The following is a 24,118-nucleotide window of genomic DNA, read 5'->3' as shown; positions in this document are numbered from 1 at the left end:
TGAGAGACGAGCGCGGCTGCGTGCTCCAGTAACTTTCCACACTCCACAGGCGCCGCATGTTTTTGTCAGGAGACAGGAGTAACAACTGCAGATTATGAGTTACCTGCGGTGAGTCCGACATAATGAATCCACTAACACGATACAGCGAATGCCGGTGGTAGACACTCGTGTTCCAATACTCGTGCACAAGTTTTGGGAGGCGTTCCTTTGAAGTGAGCTGTGAAGGAGGGGGGTTGTTCTTACGCATGCGCTCATTTAAAAAACTCACTAACAGTCTTTGGATTCTCAGTCGACGAAAAAATCCTCTCTATCACCTTTAAGACTTTCCACGCTTGAACAGACAAAACACAAAATTATGTCAATATGTCTGTTTTGGCAAGTACTGACGTAAACACAGTCGGTTATGTCTTAAGAGAACGTAAACAGTTGGAAGAATATCGGATATGCATCAGTGTATTGGATCCATGCATTCAGCCTTAAAGTGACAACAGTCTAATTATCTGCTGCTGTACATTATTAATGTTAATCAAACAACAAAAGCAAAACAGAAAATCTTTAAAAGCTTTAATAAGGATTAATCTATATTTCATTTATATAAATAAATATGTCTACTTGAAAGAATGAAGAATGTTGTATGCAAGTTGTTATAAAGAATACATATATCATCAATTAAAAAGAAGATCATGTTTTTGTTTCTTAATGAGAAGTGTTTTTATTTCATTTTAAGATAAATAAAGACAGTTAAATCTATGTCTGTATTGCATGTTGAAACGTTAACATCATTCATATTAACAGGTTAATAGATGTTTTCTCCAGGAGTATATTTTGGAAATTTTAGAGAAATGCTTAACTGATGCATTACAATTTAACTAAAACCCATTAGATTTTAGTAATTAAATCTACTGTAGAGTTAGTTTACTTAAATCTTATGATAATTAGTCGACTAAAACTAGACTAAAACTAAATCAAATCAGATGACAAAAATATGACTAAAACTAAATGGTATTTTAGTCAAAAGACTATGACTGAAATTAATCAAAATTTGCTGTCAAAATGAACACTGCTGTGTGGAAACATGGCTCTGTGCAGAAAATAAAGAGATTTATGGGTTAATACTCTGCTGAGTGTTTCTTTTAGTAACGACCATTCATTTTTAAATAGTAGTCAGAAGTTGGCCATTGAGAGTTATTACAAACTTGATCGCTCTAAAATTACAAATGGATTTCAAACATTATAAGTGGACATCAGGGAAAACTATTACATGCTACAATAGTAGAAAATATGGAGCCTTTACACTGTTTAAAGTCTCTGTCCATTAGCCTGAGAATAGTTTACATTGAGCTCTGCCACTCAGTGTAGCAAAACGGGAGCGGACAGACTCCCTGTAACGTTCTCACAGCATTTCTTTGTTGATTTTAGCTGAGGAACCACCCTTACCAAATGTGAGACATGGAGACGTTATTTAAATGTTTGCCTTTGTGCCTTACCAGCGTGATGCTTACTGTTAGCAGCAGCATATACTGTATGCAAACAGAGCAGACAATGAGATGTGTCTGTGATATATTCAACACAGAGAATGGGAAAAGTCTGGTTCTGGTTCTGCTCTGGAAACAGTGATAAGAGATGAGGGTCATACAAGAGATAATACATAACAGCTCTCTCTGATAACTGCAGTCTGTGTTACGGATGCAGGCATCTCCTGGGGAAAACACTGACAGAAAGAGAGAGATGGACACCTGACGGGGGGAGGGGGGCGAGACGGCAGGAGAGGGAGTGAATAAATATGACAATGAACAGGGCTCAGTCTGACAATTATTTATTTAGCACAGTTAACACATTCATCTAAACCGGATTTATTTTGTTCAGTGTGATTTCTAAAAGACATCAGCGTAAGTGTCTATGTTCAGAACACACACAAACAATGGCACTGTTATGACATGCCAAAAAATTATCATTTTCAATTATTATTAATGTAATGACAATTCTGAATGAACATAGCACTAAAATAAAGGGTGTTTTTTTAAAGGAAAAGAACATGAACTGCTTCTACTTGTGCTTTCAGACCTCATCTTTGTTTTGTTTTTGGTTCCTCCAGCAGACCATCCTGAGTGCTGTTATCAGTGCTGCTGCTTTGCCTGAGCGAATGTCTGGAGGGAGCGCTCACTGTTTATCACCCTGCTTCCTCTACCACCAACACAGCAGCACTATGGGACTGTGAGACCCAGCATCAAAGATACAGCGCTGGGCGCGGTCAGCCCAGAGATGCAGACGGGGAAATGGAGCATCGGAGAGATAGTGAGATGTATCTGGGTCTCTGATAACTGCAGGCTACCCGATAATTTGACAGAGGTGACACGCAGAAGGCCAGCTGGGTCAAGAGTGCAGGATCCTTCCGGGTTAGATATAAAAAGGCAGTGGGTGTGGATTGTTTTGGAATAGCCGAATCGTTTCTCAGTAAGTGCGTGACTGAGTGTCTCAGAGGAGTTCTGTGTAAACAGACACTCGAGTGAAGTGAAAAATAGTGGTAGACTTACATTCACACTTACGAAAGCTGCCCGATTAAGGGAATTTAGAGCTTTTTTTTCTGATGACACTGATGGCTGACATATTTTGGAGAAATATGCATGTTCAAATTGTTGTAAGGGAAGGTGTTTTAAAAATGTTTTACATCATACTCAACAAATTTTACTGAATAAAAACAATATTTGAGCAAAGTCTGAAAAAATCTACCTCAGAAAAACATTTGTTGTTTCAGTTGTGCAAGAATGAAAAGTTGTGCTGAGAAGTTTATATCTGATTTCATAGAGACTGGATGGGTTCCAACCAAACATTATCATGCCTTAAATGTAACACTCTGTTCAGGGTTTTAGGGGGAGTCTGGCACAGCAGAAATTGTTTTTGCATCTTACATAGGGGTGATCTGAGCTGTATCAGATTGAAACCGACCTAAGATCTAACTAATAAAATACAGATTTTAATATCCAAGTTTAAAATCATTCCAAAATCTATGTCGGTTACAAGCCTAACATATTTTAAACAACCAAAAAGAAGAGACTTCATTTCATTTAAAGGGATAGTTCAACCAAAAAAGAAAATTCTGAAATGAAATTCAATTGGATCTAACTGAACCCATTTGATTTTCACTGTATGAAAAAAGACATTTTTCAAAATATCTTCTTTTGTCTTTGACAGAAGAAAGGAAGAAAATCATGCAGGTTTGGATAGAATGACATGAGAGTGAGTAAATGTCAAATTTAATTTTTGGTTGAACTATCCCTTTAAGCCAAAGATTAAGACTAGAGGGGGAAAAGTATTTTTAACACAAGGACATTCATGACATTTGCAGTTTCAGCAAGCAGTGATCTGTGATCGGGTGACTGTATCACAAAAGAGTAGTGTGCTTTGCCAGCATACTTCTACAGATAAAGGGAAAATATGTGGGAAACGCACACATACATCTCTTATCTGATTTGTCATCCTCAATTAAAATGAGTGTCCTTCTAGCATCAAAAATCAAAACACGACTAAAAAATGTCCTCCGACACACACACACACACATTTGTTTTTGTGAATTGTGGGGACTTTCCATAGGCCGCAATGCATTTTATACTGTACAAAGCGAACTTTCTATCCCCCTACCCTATCTCTAACGCTAAACCTTACCATCACAGGAAACTGTGCACACCTTTATTTTCTCACAAAAACATAATTTAGTATTTTTATTAATTAATTTAGTAATTAGGTGAACTCAGGTTTATATTACATTGTGGGGACATTTGGTCCCCACAATGTAATATAAACAAACTTTATGAATTTTTACATTTTCATTAAAAAAAATTATGTATAATTTATAAGCTTGTTTTCTTACGGGAAACTTAAAAATTTCCCCACAAGGTCAAAATGTACTGGTATTACTATACTTGTGGGAACATTTGGTCCCCATAACATAGGGAAAACAGGTACACACACACACACACACACACACACACATAAACAGACCAAACCAGACAAACCAGCTCTTTAGAATAACTGGGCAAAAGGGTTTAAGATACACTTAAGATAAAAGTTCTCTTTCAAATTGTAAATGACAAGACTAAGTTTCCTTTTAGTCAAGTTAACCATTTTGTAAACTCTGACTGGTGAAATCTGAAGGTTAAACTCCAGTAAGCGCACTATGAAGACTTGTTGTGGCTTGTGCTCAAGGGCAAAAAAAAAATGTGTCCTGTCTAAAAACTAAAGAAATAAAGCTCTCCTCACAAGCCTTAGCATAAGACTATCACACACTTGTCCTTTTGTTTGAGGACTTATGACAAAACCCAATCTAAATTTAGGGAGATACACTGAGCTATAACCTTATAAAATACCAGGAACATCAGGTGATTTTCTGGCATACGACTATGTTATAAAATTCACATGACCTAAATTGCACCTGGTATAAAAATCTCTCCAGCTGTACAACTTTTGACACTATATTCCTCCCGCTGTTTTCCTACAATCTACTGCACAGATTATGTAATAAATTTTCATATCTCAGACATAGTAAAATTTGGTCATGGAAAAACTATATCAGGACACGAGGGACAAAAACATGCAGAGGCCATTAAGTTATTAATGTTATTAAATATTTAACTCTACTGTAGTGTCAGTTGCAATGAGAAATCAGTGGTTGTTTTATTAATTTAGCATATGAACAAAAACAACAGCAATGGGACTAAATGGACAATTGAGGTTTTTGATTTTTAACATTTTTTTTTATCAAATTCTTTCAAGACCAAATTATTTGAGCAGTGCTATTCACATTAATTTCATAGTTCTTTATTCTTACTGTGTGGAAACAGTTATCTCATTCATGCTTTTTATTTTCAATGGAAAAATCATATGAGAAAAAAGCTACTAAATTGAAACATTGCTGTGAGTCTCCTGAGTAATGAGAGGGCAAACTCTGAGCCATACATTTTAATATATGCAACACCAAATTACACCACTGTAAATCACTTGCCGTCAGTTTCATATAAATGTTTGAAGTAATAATAATAAAAAAAATCTTGCATATTGGCAGGCATTCCTCACATTAAATAAAGATTAAAGATTACCGATTCCTTGCTTCAGTGCTTCCCATTTATTCAGTTCACTTACTTTTCTATTGACTTGTCACATTATCATCACAAATAATTTGCAGGTCAATAACGTGACGTGTCATTTTTTTGTCAAAAGGCCGTAATAATAATAAAAAACAAAGATATGTCATCCAAAGTATGTAGTACAACTAGATCTCTTTTATTGAATCCAAAAGGTTTTAATTATATTTTGCTACATATAAAGATATTTTAAAGATTTTAAAGTGTCAAAAGGTCATTCGGTTTAACCGTCCAAAGGCCAATACAGCCATTTCATTTGTGATTAAAATATCTTCAAGATCAAAAAACATGAAAAATCCGCACATGAGAATAAAGCCAAAAAAGCTCAAACTAATTATTCTGGCATGATTTTATAACATCATATATCAACATGATGCAAAATGGTATTAAAATTATGTGTAGAAGTCATTGCTTTATTGTGATAAGAATGTCTGGAAAAATGAATGTCATTGATGTCATTTGGAGTAACCAATATAAAAGCTGCATTCAAGTCACCTCGTATTTACCGGAATCTTGAAATGACAACACGTGATGTTATATTCGGAGCTGTTCACGTCCTTTTGGTCCTTGGACTGGGAATTATGCATTTCCATGACACCACTATCAACGCCTAATAAATAAATCTACAGTGGTCAGGTGGTACAGCGGCCACGTGGTACATCTGGGAGCTTTCAGAAAACTCCCAGCTTACAAGCTGTAATTACGAGCTATACAAGGACGTGAACGCTCTTTACAAGCTAGAATCTTGTAGCTACAGGAATTACGAGGCCGCGTGAACGCACCTAAAGGAACCATTTTGGATCAAGTCATGTGTTCAATATCATGTGACAGGATGGGAAATCATTCACACACCTGAAAAGGACCACATGGTTGTGAAGCAAAATAACTAACTCTCTATTAACTATTTGAAAAATTCATGTTTTCACTTGCTCATACGCATGTCCCGAAACATCAGGTCATTCAGTACAACCGCTATAAAACATGGAAAATGTTGTAATATTTTAAAAACTTGTACTAAATATAAAATGTTTGATTGTCCTTTTTCTATCTTGTTATCAGCCTGTTAGCATTGTTTGAAAATATCATTATCTGGTATAACCGAAAGTTTAATTTAAAAAACGAAATTTTGGTTAAACTGAATGGCATTTTTGGTGAAAATTTTTGTCCATCTTGTAAAAAATGACTAAAGGAGTGTTAATGGATTATAAAAACCACATAATCTCACTGTTAACACTTAATAAAATTTCTAAATTAATTATATCTCCATTATGTTTTTTACACTTTTTAAAAACCTTATTCGTCAATGACCCATACATTTTTTTTTTTTTTTTAAATATTAATTACACCACTGCACACACACACAAACACACATATACATAAATACTGCAAAGAATACCATGTATTACCATAGATAATACATGTCCAAAAGCCAACAACAGCTCATATCACTGCACTTGCAGGTCATTCCATTCAAACACATACTGTAATAGGAATGGCATCCATGCTGTGATTCCATCAGCCACCAACAGAGTTAAGAAACCACTCAGCTTCCATACGGAGCAGATACAGACATTGGCGCACATGCACCCATCTTTAGACGCTCAGTTACACATGAATGCATACACATGCGTGCACACAAACAAAAGCTGAGCATAGACAGGTGCTGTATAAAATGACACATGTGGCCCGCTCCACTAGTTCTCTTAATAGATGAATACTGCAGCCCACCACAGAGAGATATGAATCATACAGCAGCCAAAATTAAAGGTATAAATCTGCATGACCATAAAAACAGAAAAGACTTAAAGATGAGTTCATATGGGAAATACTTAAATGGAAAGAGAGTGAGAGACGTTCTCTCACAGGGAAGCCTCAGTTTGTGTGATTCTGACCCAGCACAAACTGCCATGACCTACTTTTTCTGTCTCTCTGTCTATCTCTCTGGTGTAAAATCCATTAGAGGCGGGTCTAACAGTCTGTACAGTACAAGTACCTCTGGCAAACCGTCTCCTGACCTTTTTTGAATACATGTACTGAACCATAATGCAGGGTTTTATTGGAAAAATCAAACTAAGATGCAGAGTGGAGCTTGCCTTGATGGTGCCAGTGAGAAAGCTTGAGCAGGCTTTATTTTACTAAAGCTCATTTCCACCACCTACCTTAGATTTTCATAATAAATGCAAGGTAAATGAAAAACTATAAATAGTGGATACTACCCTAATTTTAAATACTACCTGAAATAAAACAAACAAAAATAAACAGAACAGGCATGTTAATAGTCATCAAACACTCTTCACATGGTGGAACAACCTGACCTGTGTGGGTGAAGACATCCCACAGCGATCTAGTGTGATGCCAGTAAGGTTATTGATACTGATATCAGAGATGAAGCCACAATGACTGGTAGAAAAAAGCAGAGGGCCTCTTCATCCTCTTACAAATGCACCTTTTGTGCATTCTTTTTTACCGTGATTGTGATTCCTGTATAATACAGTTAGAATCATATTGTTACCAAATATTTCTATTTCAAGTATCCTGAAATATATATCATGGTTTGAACAAAAATATTAAGCAAGTTTAGGTAATAAATACTGGATCTCTGAAACCAGTAAATTTGTAATCAGCAAATTTGAAAATGCACAATGACAACGAGCTTGCCATGAGGTTCACTGAGCAACACATCACCCCAGCTGCCCTCACTCTTTCCGCTGCTCTCTTTATTCTCCATCCATCTTGTTCTTGTTACTCTGTCCTCAGCTCCCCTCTGTTTTGTTTCTCTTGCTGCTCTTACTTCTTTTCTTTCGCTCTCACCCACACATCTCTCTCCACTGAACTCTTGCATTTTTTTCTTTTTTAATCATATCTTTTGCTGCAAAGCTTTCAGTTTTCCCTCAACCCCCTCTCTGTGATAATAGACTCTCTCCATCTATCATTGTCCTTCGATTCACCTCTACCTCACGGCTATGTCTCCCTCCCTCTCTCACTGTCCTCGGATTCCTTTCAGCCTTTAGGGAATTGCAGTCACCTCCATAAATCTCTCCAATTTGACTCTAGAGCACAACAAGCGTGGGGCTTTTTGTGGTAAAAAGCAGTTCCAACAAGACGATAATGATAATTTTACATTTTCTGCAGAACATCAGAGTAATAAGTTCAATTCAGCTATAAGTTCAACTATAAGTAGCTCTATAGAAGACAACAGTGTTGTTATTCACATTGAGTCAGATCAATAACAGAGTCGATGTTGCAAAAATCATCAATTATGAAACAAAAGCCGCTTTTCCACCTTTAGTACAAACCGTTCTCATTGCTTAACCGTTCCATTCTGTGTGGATCCGGCACAGCCATTACGGATATGGTTTCATTTTCCATGGCAGGGCTGATAATAGAGCTCTTTAAAACGCAATACAAATGCATCAGTTGTTGCATTGGTAACGCAAGAGTTTACAGCCGGTATGAGATATAAATAGCTGTAAATAGAATTCTGGGCCAAAAACGGTTTGTAATTGTGCCGTGCCAAACCAAGCTCAAGTGAAAAATAACTGGAAACGTTCCTTATTTTAAAACCGTTCGGCCAACAGGGGGAAAGTTGCTAAAGTTGAATCTGCTATAAAGGAGCTCTGCAGAAAACTTCTCAACAAGCCATATAAATTAAGATATTATTCATGTCTGGATCATAATGAGAAAGGCAGCCATACTACACTGCACCATCAAGCAGAAAGTTCTCTCTGTCCTTTCCCCCTTAGCACTGGGCAGGGACTATGAGTGTATGTGTACTGTACACATGCATGTGCGTGTCTGAGGAACAAAGAGAGAGAGAGAGAATATCGGGGTTGTGCATTATTGATAAAACCATGAAGCAGAATGTCAAGGCCTCAGGGTGTGGGGAGAGAGCGGGGCGAGAAAGAGAGAGAGAAAGAGAAAAAATAGCCTGTTAGACAAAAAGCCACTGATGTCTTAGAAATTGTTTGGCATCCTTCTGGTCATGTGCCTTGATGCCATTTCATTGGGTATTTTAGAAAAGATCCTTTTTTGTTTGTTTATGTTATGCATACCTACAGTATAAATTCCGGGTATCTCTTGTTCTTTGAAATCACACTAATGGGGAAGAGTGCTGACTTGGCAATGGTCCAGGAGACAATCATTGACACCTTCCACAAAGAGAGTAAGTCACAGATGGTCATTACTGAATGTGGTGGCTGTTTACAAAGTGTTGTATCAAAGCATATTGAATGCAAAGTTGACTGGAAGGAAGAAATTGGGTAGGCAAAGGTGCACAAGCAACAGGGATGACCACAAACTTGAGAATACTGTCAAGTAAAGCCGATTCAAACACTTGGGAGAGCTTCACAATGAGTCAAATGAAGCCGGAGTCAGCGCATCAAGAGTCACCACACTCAGACATCTTCAGGAAAAGGACTACCAAGCCACTTCTGAATCAGAAACCATGTCAAAAGCATCTTACCTGGGCTAAGGAGAAAAGAACTGGACAGTGAACAGTGGTCGCAAGTCCTCTTTTCAGATAAAAGTAAATTTTGCATTTCATGTTGAAATTATAGTCCCAGAGTCTGAAGGAAGACTGGAAAGGCACAGAATCCAAGCTGCTTGAAGTCTAGTGTGAAGTTTCTGAAGTCAGTATTGATTTGGGGGGCCGTGACGTCTGCTGGTGTTGGTCCATTGTGTTTTATCAAGTGCAAAGTCAATGCAGCCATCTTCCAGGAGATTTTGGAGCACTTTATGCTTCCATCTGCTGACAAGCTTTATGGAGATGCTGATTTCCTTTTCCAGCAGGACTTTAGCACCTGCCCACAGTGCAAAAAACACTTCCAAGTGGTTTGCTGACCATGATATTACTGTGCTTTACTGGCCAGCCAACATGCCTGACCCCTGAATCTATGGGATATTTTCAAGAGAAAGATGAGAAACAGTCCATCCAACAATATACAGATGATCTGAAGGCTCAATAGTGCCTCAGCAGTGCCACAGGCTAATCACTTCCATGCCCCACTTCACTGATGCTGTAATTTGTGCTAGGAGCAAGTCATTTGCTGTAATATGTGCTGCCGACCAAGTATTGAGTGTACAAATGAACATACTTTAAAGAACTTGAACTTTTCTGTTTTGAAAATCAATTTTTTGATTGATCTTAGGAAATATTCTAATATTTTGAGATACTGGATTTTGGACTTTCATGAGCTGTACGCATTAATCATCAAAATTAAAAAAAAAAAAAAAAAAATTAAAAAAACTTGTGAAATGTTTTACTTTACATGTAGGGAATCTAGAATATATGAAAGTTTCATTTTTAAAAATAATTTACAATAAAAAAATGAAATTTTTCACGATATTCTAATTATATGACCAGCACCTGTATATATATATATATATATATATATATATATATATATATATATATATATATATATATATATATATATATATTATATACAGACATATACATATATATGCCATTCTTTTGAACTTTCTATTCATCAAAGAATTCTATATGTTCTATATTATATATATATATATATATATATATATATATATATATATATATATATATATATATATTATATATATATATATATATTATACTTAATATTTTTGATAATAATACTATTCTATTGGATACATCTATACTGATGCTGTCTAACCCAGTCACTAACTATAGTACATGACTGTAGCTTTCAGCCAGGAGAAGATGTCGTCAGGTGGCGTCCAACTTTCACAGGGTGTTTCAACCCTGAACCACAACACCCTCCAGTTGGCGGGTCGGCAGTGGTGGCCAATCACTACCCACCTCCTCCTGGCCCCCAGCTCAACTCCTCCCTCCTACTCCAGAGCCAGCAAGACGCTCTTTCTGCTGCCTCACCCAACCTACGAACAGCTGTCTTCCTTTCCCTACCTTGTAAGCCCAGAGCTGTGAGTGTCTTCCACACAGACTGTGCCGGGAAGCCCCTACACCCGACCTCAACTGGGAATAGCCAGGTCTGCCACCCTTTGGCCCTACACTGCTCTACGAGGTCCTGATACTTGGTGGCTTTCCGCTCATAGGCCTCCTCGCACCCGTCTTCCCACGGGACTGTCAGTTCGATCAAGATTATTTTCCTTGCCTCCTCGGACCATAAGACCATGTCTGGCCTCAGCTGTGTTTGCACAACATGGGGGAAGACTAGTTTCTTTCCCAGGTCCACCCTCATCTCCCAGGCTGGGAGAATATTTCTTGACCACCAAATCAGCATATTAGAATGATTTCTGAAGGATCATGTGACACTGAAGACTGGAGTAATGGTGCTGACAATTTAGCTTTGCCATCACAAGATCAAATTTCCATATTGAAATAGGAAATAGTTATTTTAAATTATAATAATAATTCACAATATTACTGCTTTACTGTATTTTTGATCAAATAAATACAGCCTTGGAGAGAATAGACACATCTTTTAAAACACATTTTAAAAATCCCCAAACTTGTATATTATATAGCATTTCTTTTTAAAGTATTCCGAGTAGCCAAGAGTATGTGCAACTATATGATGAGTGAGTGATGTAATGCACTGAGACAGGCAACAGACGTTACACAAACAAATGACAAATGCTGAGAAAGCAGACAGAGCAAAACTGTCTCTGCCTCAACTTTGGGTTGAGTTCCACAGCATTAGGCTGACCGTATGGATAAATTCAGTTTGAGCTGCTCTTAGATTTGTGACTAGACATTTTTAGCAGAAATAGGCTATACTAAATAACATTACACAATGCCTTTAAACAGTGGAAAATCCCAGCCAAACTCATCACGATGAGTAACATTAGATGGAGAGGTGCAGAGGAGTATTTGTATCAGTGTTTCTGTAACTAAGAAAATCAAGAGGAACTATAGCTGTGTAATTCAAATACACTCATATCTCAGAGACACTTCTGCTTTTCCTCATACTGCATGAATGTTATTTCAAACTATTAAACCCTTTTAGAGAGTAGGATGTGTGTGCTTCTGTGTTTGTGGATGTGTGAGGATCTAATGGAAGATGAGGATGAGGCAAAACTACCTTTCATATTCCTCAGGGATGAATAGGATTACCAACACTAAATCCGAGCACATCCGTAAAAGTCTTCTATCTGGTTTCCATGTAAATCTCTTTAAGAAATACAAGATCAAAGTGGAATAATCCTCATGGTCATCGTTTTTGCTTACTTCACAATCATGAATCTTTCATTTTGACAGTGACTTTGATATCTGTGTGTATCAGTATTAAAAGCTGAAATTCATCATGACCGAGCTAAAATCCACAAATTAAATCCAATAAATAAAAATGGCTGTCCAGAGATCAGTGCAGCAGACTGGATTTCACACTTCACATAGACAGCACTTAAAATGTATCTGTATATCAGTGAAAAAATATTTTAATAATCAAGGCAAGAATGATGCTAATTCAATCCATGATGTAAACTGCAAGTGTGAAGTGTGAAATAGCCAATAGCATTTTGTTAATATCACAGCTCGGCCAGAGCTATTAAACTCCTGTAAGTAAAACCGGTGTTTCCTTTTAATATCTAACCATTTATCCTCCTAATCTCCTCTATATAACTTTAAAATATAGCAGAATTTAAATGGGTCTGTTACCTTTCATGGTCTGAGCCGACTTGCAGATATGATCCGCTCTGTGCTCTCGTGTCCCTGGGCCAGAGCACTGTGCTTGCACTGCGGCGGTTCACATTGTACTAACGAGAAAACGACTTCATTCGTGTCAATGGAAAGCATATTTACACTGTCTGAATTGTTCCCTATACTCTATATAGTGCACTATGTGCCATTCACCATGTAGAAACTAGTAAATGTGTGAAAAAATGACAGATTTCTGCCGCAGCTTCAGTGTCTGTTGATAGTGTAGGAGAGGCGGGACTTCAAATTCTAAAGAGCATTTGATTGGACAGAAGATTTGATGAGAAGCTGAAATGCGATGTGATGTCATGAAAATCTGTGATTCATTTTAGCGGAAGAGAGAGACTGTAAGTTTTGAATGCTTACATCTCCTAAATGCAAATTTTGTCATTGTTTTGGAACACACCAGCTTATTCATAACATTGAGGCTAACATATTCATACTAAAAGCTAAAAAAAATTTGATTTCAGGGAGACTTTAAGGGAATCATTTTACCTGATGTGACCCTTAAAATCTTTTTACACCTTTCGCTGATTTAATCCAATGTAGCCAGGCAGATTTAGTTATAGTAAATAATACAATTACAGCGATAGTTTGCCCCAAAAATGAAAAGTCTGTAGTCATTTACTTATTCTCATGTCGTTTCAAACCTGTATGACTTAGTAACATAGTAACATATTAGTAGTAGTAACTTAGTAACATAGTAACACATTTTTCTGTTTTTTTGTTTGTTTGTTTGTTTGTTTTGTTTTGTTTTTGTCCATACAATGGAAGTCAATGATAACCAAAACTGTTTGAATACCAACATTTTTCAAAGTGCCGTCTTTTGCAGAAGAAAGAAAGTCATACAGGTTTGGAACTTCCATTTTTTACCACAATACACTTTTTATAGAGGGTATGCATTGATGTCACTTTCCTGCCGGAACATGGCCCCTCAGCCAGAGTGAGTGTCAAAAGAGCCTGCTGCATGACTGGATTTAATAAGGGAAACTGCGAAAAATGCAAGTAAACCATGAGTAAAACAAACAATTAAACTAAAAGTTGGACTCAACACTAGTGTACCTAGTGTTACAACTTATCAATGATCCAGTTATCCATGGATATTGACATGCAGCCAGGAATCGTGTTTCCTGTTATTTATTTGTGCCTGATTTTGACGCTGGGGAAATACATAAAGCAAATTTGTCTGTGAACACTTTAAATAAAGACAACATAGGTAGTTCCAAATCCGGGTGATCACTTATATTATTGTTATATATATCATCTTGAATGTCAGTGTTTATTTAAAAACACCCAATTATGCAGAATGATATAAATATTTATAATTGTAAATATTTAATTGATGAGTTGTCAATATAATATATAACAATACAATACATATTTAAATCGGTTCATGTGAGTACAGTGTTTCAATATAAATATTATAAAGCGACGAGAATATTTTGGTGCACCAAAAAAACAAAATAACGACTTATTTAGTGATGGCCGATTTCAAAACACTGCTTCAGGAAGATTCGGAGCACAAATGAATCAGTGTATCGAATCATGATTCAGATTGCCTGTCAAACTGCTGAAATCACGTGACTTTGGCGCTCCGAACAGCAGATTCGACACACTGATTCATTTGTGCTCCGATGCTTCCTGAAGCAGTGTTTTGAAATCGGCCATCACTAAATAAGTCGTTATTTTGTTTTTTTTGACACACCAAAAATACTCTTGTCGCTTTATAATATTAATATTGAACCACTGTACTCACATGAACTGATTTAAATATGTTTATAGTACCTTTATGGATCTTGAGAGTAGGGCTGGGTACCGAACTCGATACTTTTTAGGTACCGATCGAACTGCCTCGATACTACCGAGTATCGAAAAGTGTCTTGTCATTCGGTACCAAATTTCGGTACCTCAGAATGGAGCCGAGGAGAGGGGCGGAGAAATGCTTTCGCTGTCTCGTTGAGGAGCAAGTAACGTTGCGCTACATTGTTATTTATATCTAAATATATAAAACTATACGCGCGAGAGAGACCCTATGTGCGAGAGGGCGATTGAATCAACGGTTTCGTTTTCAGTTTATCTCCGAATGGACGGGTGAGAAACGGCTGTTTATGTGAGCAGCCGGTTCACTACAGATACTGTTAACAGAAAACAAAAGTGTAGCACTGCCTGCAGAAACAGCGGAACGCGCAATGTTTTTTGTAGTCTAAGGTACAACACACAGCAGCTTTACATCAGCGTTCGTCCCTCAAGTCTATGGAAACACGCGACCGGTTCATGACAGGCTCGTTCGCCTGCACGAGCACAGGCTCTGCCTCTGGCTCCAGAACGCGAACAATTCTGCTGAAAAATAGGTATCAGCGTCCTCCTGATACTGCGGATAATTTGCGGGTCGGGCCAAGTAATAAAAAAAAAAAATAACATTCAAATTAATTGCGGGTGGATGAGAGATGAATCATTAATGTGTTGATTTTAATAAAGACACAGAACTCTTATTTCACGGTAAGACGCAACGAACTTGCGTCACTCTTACTTCCACTTTGATCTTGTTAATAATAATTTTTTGAAGAACAATTGCTGAGTGATTTAAAAAAGAGCCTCACATACTTAATTTTTGCATTGAAAACTAAACTTTATTAAAACTATTTGCACTGATTTATTGTGTTGGGTAAATTTTTTTAATTTGTGCTTTTTTTATTCCCCGCAGTGGCTCAGGAGATGAGTCTTTGAGTCTGAAAAAAAGTCAACAAAGTTAAAATATAAAACCAAAGATTTTTTTGAGGTTATGTAATCTTGTTTAAACATATTTTATAAAACTGGTACCGAAAAAGGTATCGTTTAGGTATCGGTATCGAAGTCAAGGTATCGGTATCGTCTCGGTATCGAAAATTTTTGAACGATACCCAGCCCTACTTGAGAGAGGAAGTGTCATTGCTCCCTATGGAGGCCTCACGGAGCCATCGGATTTCAACTAAAATATCTTAATTTGTGTTCCAAAGATGAACGAAGGTCTTACGGGTGTGGAACAGCATGAGGGTGAGTAATAAATGACAGAATTTTCATTTTTGAGTGAACTAACCCTTTAAATGACTTTTTTTAGCGTATTTATATAACAACACTAAAATCAGCAAAGTGCAACAGCAAATATCATGATGAAAAGCAAAAACGAAAAATGCACATGTCAATGTCTGAAACAATGAAACAACAAGCTTTTTATATATATGAGGAAGTCTGAATGCACATGTGTGGAAGTGTACTTTACCTAAACAACAGTCATAAGTGGCTGCATGACACATCTCAACTGTTACAAAAGTGAACTGTAAATTAATCAAAACAAAGTTGTCCGAACTTGCCTGTCAGAGACCAACGCCTGTGAGAAATCATAGAATTTCAAAGGGCAGGTGATATAATAAAGAAGACAAGAAGAGAGAGTGTTTGATCGGATGAATTCCGCTGAGTGCTCCAGTATGTCCTGAGGCTTCAGGATGATGCAATGTTTGGACTTGCTGCCCGTCACTGAATCCACCCTGTCTCTGCAGGACAAAGCCAGTTGCTCTGTTCGGCAACATGGTTCATGAGATAAGATGACTAACAGCTGTGTTAGACAAACCAGACAAGGTCAAGCATTAAATAGGACAAATGCGTCTTCACTGCCAGACACCAGATAAATCACTTTGTCTATACTTTAATATCAGGCTTACATTAAGAAAAAAATGCTAACTGTATGGAATGAATTCCTGATGTAACAGCACCTGACATCCACTGTTTCTTCACCCTGCCTGAACTTATGCTGATGCTAGCAGTTCACGCTTGGGGAAAAAAGGTGCTTACACGCTCACAAGGGCTGACTGTTTCTATGATGGACCAACACTAGATCAACAACCACTTCATTTTATATGTAAGCTGAGCATGTTGAACATTGATCTTTGGCATGATATATCTGGTGACAGTTTTAAGTGATAAAATTAAATGAGTAAAAAGAGGGACTTTTAGAGGGAAATAACCACCACAGTAAATGGGACACAGTCAAATAATTAGTCAAATTAAGTCCCTGTGCTTGTGGGAAACTGCAGATTTTGCCCTGTTGTCTCCCCAAACATTCTAATAACAACATAATTGGATGAGAGCAGATTATCATGACTGGCAAAAGCACAATGCAAACTGAAGGAGAATCTTTTTGAGAAACAGCATTATTTTTCGTCCGGTTGTGACGGAGGAGCTAAATCAAATAACAAGGAAATGTTCATCAGTCACTCTCTGCTAATCTTGCCAAACATCAGGACTTTATCCTATAAGCAATTGTATCACATAAATCCCCTAGTATGCTTGTTATTCTTAATGAAAAATGATCAAGTTACCAAACTTCATATTGATAGCAGACTCAATAACACAGATCAGGATCCAATATCTCTGATCCTAAAGAAACAACCTTTCACCCTCAAGAAACACATAGGTGAGATATGCCATGGACCGCCAACATGCTACATAACCACGGTGCAAGGGAAATGTGCAGACTTAGATGTCATGTCACACACCAAAATAAATGAATGACACACTCTCTGACCTTTCATCCTACACACACCAACACAAAGATCCACTCACAAGACCATTTTGGATGAATATATTCAATAAGGTCAGAGGTATTCTACAGTTTGAGGCGATACCTTCTGCTTACATTTTCTCACAAAAGGTGTTTTCACTCAATATGGGTCAAAACCATCAGAAAACTATAATTATTACTAGGCCTGCACGATAAATCGTTATAAAATCGCGATCTCGATTCACCCTGTTCACGATTTAATTTTTAAATGACTTCGATTTAAAAAAAAAAAAAAAAAAAAAATCAGCCATCAGACGCGAATTCGCCTCATTCGCGCGTCAGCCAGAGATTTATGACACAAGTTCATACTTCAGACAGGAATAAAAAGGACCTCGCTTGGAAGAGTGTCGGTGAGGAGATTGGGCTACCTGGTAAGTTGTAAATACACATTTCACTTTCGAGTCACGTACACGTTTATCGACCCGCAGCCTTCCCGCGACGCTGACCCCTACGCCGCTGTTCTGCTCTCCAGAGCAAATACAAAGCGGTATCTCTCTCGATGAACGCACGATCAACATCAGCCATCTTGCAAACAGACAACCGCCTAGCACTTGCACCTCCCACAAGAAGCGGATTTCGCCTCGGACGCGTGTCAATTTCGCTTCAAACGCTTGTTTTTACGCGCGTCTATTTCGCTCTAGACGCGCGAATGCATTCAAAATGTTCAAGCGGCAAACTAGACGCGGTAGACGCGAATTTGACGCTCTATTCGCGTTTGGTGTGAACGCTAGTCTCGTGTTTCACTCGTCGAGCGAGCGCGGTAGTTCTATTCATTGAAGCCTCTATGTTTACAGGCTTGTGGTGATGTGCAATGTTCTATAGGTGCCAAAACAAATATTTTTGGTACTTCCAATTTGTTTTGTTTTGTCATGGTTCATGTGTGCAATAAAAATTACATTTCATGAGAAAAAAAAATCGTTGTAGAGAATCGTGATATCAATTCTAAGCTAAAAAATCGTGATTCATATTTTTCCCAGAATCGTGCAGGCCTAATTATTACAACTAGAAATATTTACAAACTGAACTGAGATGGTTTCAAACTAATTTTCTTTACTAATTGTGAGGGGTTTAAAACATGACAAAAAATAAAGGCACAATTACTTAAAATAATAGCAAAAACAATAAAACCTGCCTTGTGTGACCTTAATTCATTCACAGCAAGTACTGAAACAGGCGCTTCATAATCAAGGCTGGCTTCTATTTTGCATGACTTTTAAATGTTTTCATAAATGTCTGTGCCCGGTTGCATAAAGCACCTTAAGTGTAATTTTCCCTTAAGATCGCCCTTATGTTTCCCTTAAACTTAAGGGTGTTGCAGAAAATAACCGTTAAGTGTTACTTAAGGGTTTCTTTAGGCGAAACGTCATAAACCCTTAAGAATTTCCCTTAAGTATATATTTTTCACTTAAGTAATGCGTAAGTGTTGCATAAAGCCCCTTAACCTTCATTTCCCTAAGTATATCGTAAGGTTCGTAAAACTTCACCTTAAGTGTTACACAGAGTGAGCAGGTTCAATCCAAGTCGTATAACGTGCCACGATCGGCCGCTTTATATGATAGACAAATTGTACTTTAGCGGTTTATTCACATAAACATTGATGAAATATAACATCTTATAACATATCTTATATGGTAAACGGAAGCGCAAACGTGCGTGCATCACACGCAAAAACAACCCTCATTGGTTCTTGCGCGCACATTTGAGCTTCCGACACAGCCGTAATCATATGGATGTCTTTCAATAAATGGACATAAATGATGAGAGAATATTAAAAATATCTTTATTTGTTGTCCAAAGATGAATGAAAGTCTTATGGGTTTGGAACGACATGAGGGCGTCAGGGTGAGTGAATGACGGCAGAAATCTCAATTTTGAGTAAACAATCAATTTGAGTTTCTCGTCTCTTTCATATTTGGTTTTCTTTTTTGTTTTCCTTATCCATATTATGTTGTTTTCTGTGAAAACTTACCACGATACGTATTAACAAATAACGTGTCCATGGCAACAGTAGAATTTTTTAACGGCAAAACCTGGGATGCTGTCGTTAAACACTTAACGGTTTCCCTTACCTAAGAGAACAGTTTAAGAGATTATATGCAACACCCTTAAGTCATTCCCTTAGTTAAGGGGAAATCTAATTTTGTCATAAATGCATGTCTCATAACATTTAAACATTCCTAAGTTAGAAGAATGCTGCTCTAGAAACATTTTAAAAAATAGTTTTTAAAAGACAAATACTTTACTGTACAAGATGATTTAACAGTACATCCTTTAGGTAACAAAGGTTCTGTGCCCGGTTGCATAAAGCACCTTAAGTGTAATTTTCCCTTAAGATCGCCCTTATGTTTCCCTTAAACTTAAGGGTGTTGCAGAAAATAACCGTTAAGTGTTACTTAAGGGTTTCTTTAGGCGAAACGTCATAAACCCTTAAGAATTTCCCTTAAGTATATATATTTCACTTAAGTAATGCGTAAGTGTTGCATAAAGCCCCTTAACCTTCATTTCCCTAAGTATATCGTAAGGTTCGTAAAACTTCACCTTAAGTGTTACACAGAGTGAGCAGGTTCAATCCAAGTCGTATAACGTGCCACGATCGGCCGCTTTATATGATAGACAAATTGTATTTTAGCGGTTTATTCACATAAACATTGATGAAATATAACATATCTTATAACATATCTTACATGGTCAACGGAAGCGCAAACGTGCGTGCATCACACGCAAAAACAAACCTCATTTGTTCTTGCGCGCACATTTGAGCTTCCGACACAGCCGTAATCATATGGATGTCTTTCAATAAATGGACATAAATGATGAGAGAATATTAAAAATATCTTTATTTGTTATCCAAAGATGAATGAAAGTCTTATGGGTTTGGAACGACATGAGGGCGTCAGGGTGAGTGAATGACGGCAGAAATCTCAATTTTGAGTAAACAATCAATTTGAGTTTCTCGTCTCTTTCATATTTGGTTTTCTTTTTTGTTTTCCTTATCCATATTATGTTGTTTTCTGTGAAAACTTACCACGATACGTATTAACAAATAACGTGTCCATGGCAACAGTAGAATTTTTTAACGGCAAAACCTGGGATGCTGTCGTTAAACACTTAACGGTTTCCCTTACCTAAGAGAACAATTTAAGAGATTATATGCAACACCCTTAAGTCATTCCCTTAGTTAAGGGGAAATCACGCCTTAAGTGTCATACTTAAGGGAAAAACTTAAGGTGCTTTATGCAACCGGGCACTATTCTATTTCTATTGGATATAAGGAGGGACTATACACTATACCCTGTTTACACCTGGTATTATGATGCATATTGGTTGATAGGATCACAAGTAGACGAGGGAGACACTTTCCCATTTACACCTGGTGTTTTAATCCATCTCTTTTGTCCACTTTCAACCACTTCTGTCCTGATTTCTATAGGCGGGTAAATCTATGGGCTGTTTCAGATCTTTCTATCTAATGGACAAAATACCTGTGGCCTGTTGCACAAAGCTGGTTTCATTACTAACCAGTTAAGTTCAAGATTAGTTTGAGCAAACTCTGGTTTTTCGGGCTTATGAAGCTGGATTGGTTTTTAGCAGGTTTCATTGCTATGGTAACTTATGCTACACAGCTATCCTGCTCCAGAGCAGGTTTTATTCTGGGTTACAGATCGCAGACCAAAACTCGACCAATCAGGTGTGAGTAGTGACCTGTATCTGATGCAATAAAGCCACTCCCCCAGTATTTCTTGCTCCAAATTAAATCTGTTTATAGTAAGCAATTTTGTCTCTAAAATATTTTCATCTTTTGCTGTTAATTATTTATGTTTATATTATATGAATTAATTATGTATAATTCATATAATAGTATATTCATATTATTATATTAATTGACAATTAATATTAAACTTTGCTTTTAAATTGATATAAATATAATGCATGTATCGATATATAAAGCTTTTAAACAAATTAAACTTATGTGTATTCATTTGAGCTCTTTGTGAAACTAATATAAATTATTATATTATAAATTATTAGGCATATTTCTTTGATTCACATGCATTGATATAGTCAGATATTTTCTTTCAGCTGCCTTCTCAAACTTTCACTGCAGCAGCAGTGTTTATTCCTGCTTTTTAAATGCATTTAATTTCATGATATTTTTCACAATGATCTCTTATCTTCAGAAGATATGTGAATTACACGGCTCTCTTACGAGAAGTGAATCAAACAGACGTTCTCCATGTTCTGTGTGATTGGCTGTTTGCCGCATGTGTCACACTTTCACGTACACATGCTTCAGATTTAATCGCAAACTCTGGATTAAACCTGAGTTGACAGAGAATGTTTATACCGAGCGTTGTGCAACAGCTGATCCTGATCTAAACCAGGTTGGATTTATCTGGATTTGTCAACTCTAAACCACTCTGAAACTCAGAGTTTGTTCAACGAGCTTCATGCAACAGGCCACTGGAGATGACAGAAAAACAAAGAGCATCAGCTTTCTTTCTGCTCTGATACCAGCAAGACCATGCTGAACCCTTTGAATGTGTTAAAAATCAGGAATGGTGAGAGAACATTGTGCTTGGTACATTTTTCATCTTTAAACCAAACTTGGGGCTTCAGCCAGCAAAGTTTACATCCCGTCTGGCTAGCGCGCTTCCCATAATGTTTTTTGCGGTCTTTTGTGGCAGTTCAAACACATTTGACCACATGAGTGTCTACACTACAAAGCAATCCGGTCAAATTAGTTTTTGACTACCTCTAGAAGTGGTCAATAGTGGACAAGCTCAAACCGTTTTATAGACAGTTTACATCTTGGCATAGTCCACTCGTGATCCAAACAACCAGAATGCACAGGGCTAGAGATAGTGAATCAAATAATGAGAAAATCCAAAGAAATGGTGCATTTATGTTAAAAATATATTCTAGCGATCATTTCACAGAGTAAAGTTTGCTATTTTAAAAAACTAATGCTGGGTAAAGCTGTCACTACCATGTTTTGTTTCATGTTTCAAGAATCAGTGCAATGAGATAGCACCAGTGTTCTTCCTATAGGCCAGGGGCATCAAAATCAGCTCCTGCAGGTCACTGTCCTGCAGAGTTTCGCTCCAACCCTAATTAAACACACCTAAACCAGTTAATCAAGGTCTTCAGGATTACAAAAAACTTGGCAGGTGTTTATTGCAAGACACTGGAGCAGGGCTGGACAAGTGCTATAGGCTGACATTTGGGATGTAAAGCCACTATTCAGTGCACATCAAGATTTGATTGAAAATCAAATTATATCCACTATAACTAGAAGCCCTGCTATAAAATATTTAATTTCCACTCCAGATAAACATGCACAGTGTAACACAACTAAGCTCTGACACCAGAAATCAGCATCATTCCTCCACTTTCCACAACACATTCATTATGTGGTGATTTGATGTGTTTAAACAAATAAAATGCAACACGTGTTGAATCAGTGCCTTCACTCTGTAGTCTCTCTCTCCTCGCATAATAATAATAACCCAACAGTTGCGATTATTATGAACCCGAGCTTGTATTCTGACAGCTGTCAAACTCACCAGCTCGTCCAGGTTGCGCATATCCAGCAGGACTCTCTTCTGCTGCTGCTGCCAGCGGGCCAACAGCTCTGGGTCGGGCTCGCCAATGCTTTCCTTGCGACTGTACGTCCTGCTCGGCGGGCTCTGGGACTCCCCCAGAGCCTCTGTCAGGTTCTCCTGGTCCCGGATCTCCTCCTCGATCTCCTCCTCGAGTTGAATCAACATGGGGGCCAGCATGCCGAATTTGGCCCCTCGGCGAGCCACCTCCAAGAGGCACAGCACCAAGTTCTTCTCGTTACACCTCTCCACCAGGTCGTTGGTCTCGAACATGAGCACATCTTTGATCCAGAGCTCCTGTCTGCACCAGCCGATGAAGTTCGACACGTTGTCTCTGGCCAAAAACGACCCCGGTATGACGTTCCTCGACTGGAAGACCACGTCCTTGCTGGGTATCCGCAAAGAAAGCGCAGCATCTGGATAATTCGCCGTGAATTCGTGGGCGGCGCGGTTCACGTTGTTGGCATGCCGACAGAGCGCGCAGCCGGTCTCCAGACCCTCCATAAAAGTGTCCGCCGTGATGTCCAGGTCGTACAGCGTGTTCAGCCATTCAGCCAAATCCTCTTTCATGGCATACAGGTATTCCTCGCTGGATTTGAACGGCCTGATGCTTTTGGAAGCGGCAGACTGAATGTTGCTCTGATCGGCCATATTATGGGAAAATGTGTATCAATCAAGGCACGAAATGACGCACGACTGTCTCGTACAGTAATCCTCCATAAACAGCGTTGGGAATGGCATAACGACGCGCGGTAGGAGCTCCTAAAGCGGGCCGCTTTGCCTCGCAGCTCCGCGGTGCAGCTGTGGGATCCCGCGATGGATTCCGGATGTCTGTGAGATACCCGCCTCCTTCAATGACCACATCGCGATTACTCATTCCCCTATGGAAGTCCAGACCGACACAGAAACATGACAATTATCAGTAGCCTACATGACAGCTCGACGACATACTATCCCACTCGACGCGCTTTAGTGTGTGTGAGAAGTAACGTTATCCGCATTGGCTAACAGCGCTCCGCAACGCCTCGTTTATTTATTCGTTCATACCAATTCGGAGGACGCATGGCCGATTGAGGCAGGAAGGCAGCCCCGGTCTACTGGGGCACTTTAATAATAATCTTCGTCA

The 24,118-nt window shown here is 38.1% G+C and overlaps 1 protein-coding gene across 1 annotated transcript in view; it reads right to left on the bottom strand.

The window, feature by feature from the left end:
• gas2l1 (growth arrest-specific 2 like 1) overlaps positions 1–24,099 on the bottom strand; it is a 41,572-nt gene extending 17,473 nt beyond the window's left edge. Inside the window, exon 1 of the mRNA XM_067407908.1 lies at positions 22,957–24,099. Within this exon, the coding sequence (XP_067264009.1) occupies positions 22,957–23,643 (687 nt within the window). The 5' untranslated portion in view covers positions 23,644–24,099. The remainder of the gene's footprint in view (positions 1–22,956) is intronic.
• Positions 24,100–24,118: the final 19 nt, after the last annotated feature.

This window comes from Chanodichthys erythropterus, chromosome 13 (assembly GCF_024489055.1).
Source record: "Chanodichthys erythropterus isolate Z2021 chromosome 13, ASM2448905v1, whole genome shotgun sequence".
In the NCBI taxonomy this organism is placed as follows: Eukaryota; Metazoa; Chordata; class Actinopteri; order Cypriniformes; family Xenocyprididae; genus Chanodichthys; species Chanodichthys erythropterus.
Note: the sequence above shows the minus strand (reverse complement) of the source record. Positions and strands in the feature narration are given on the sequence as shown.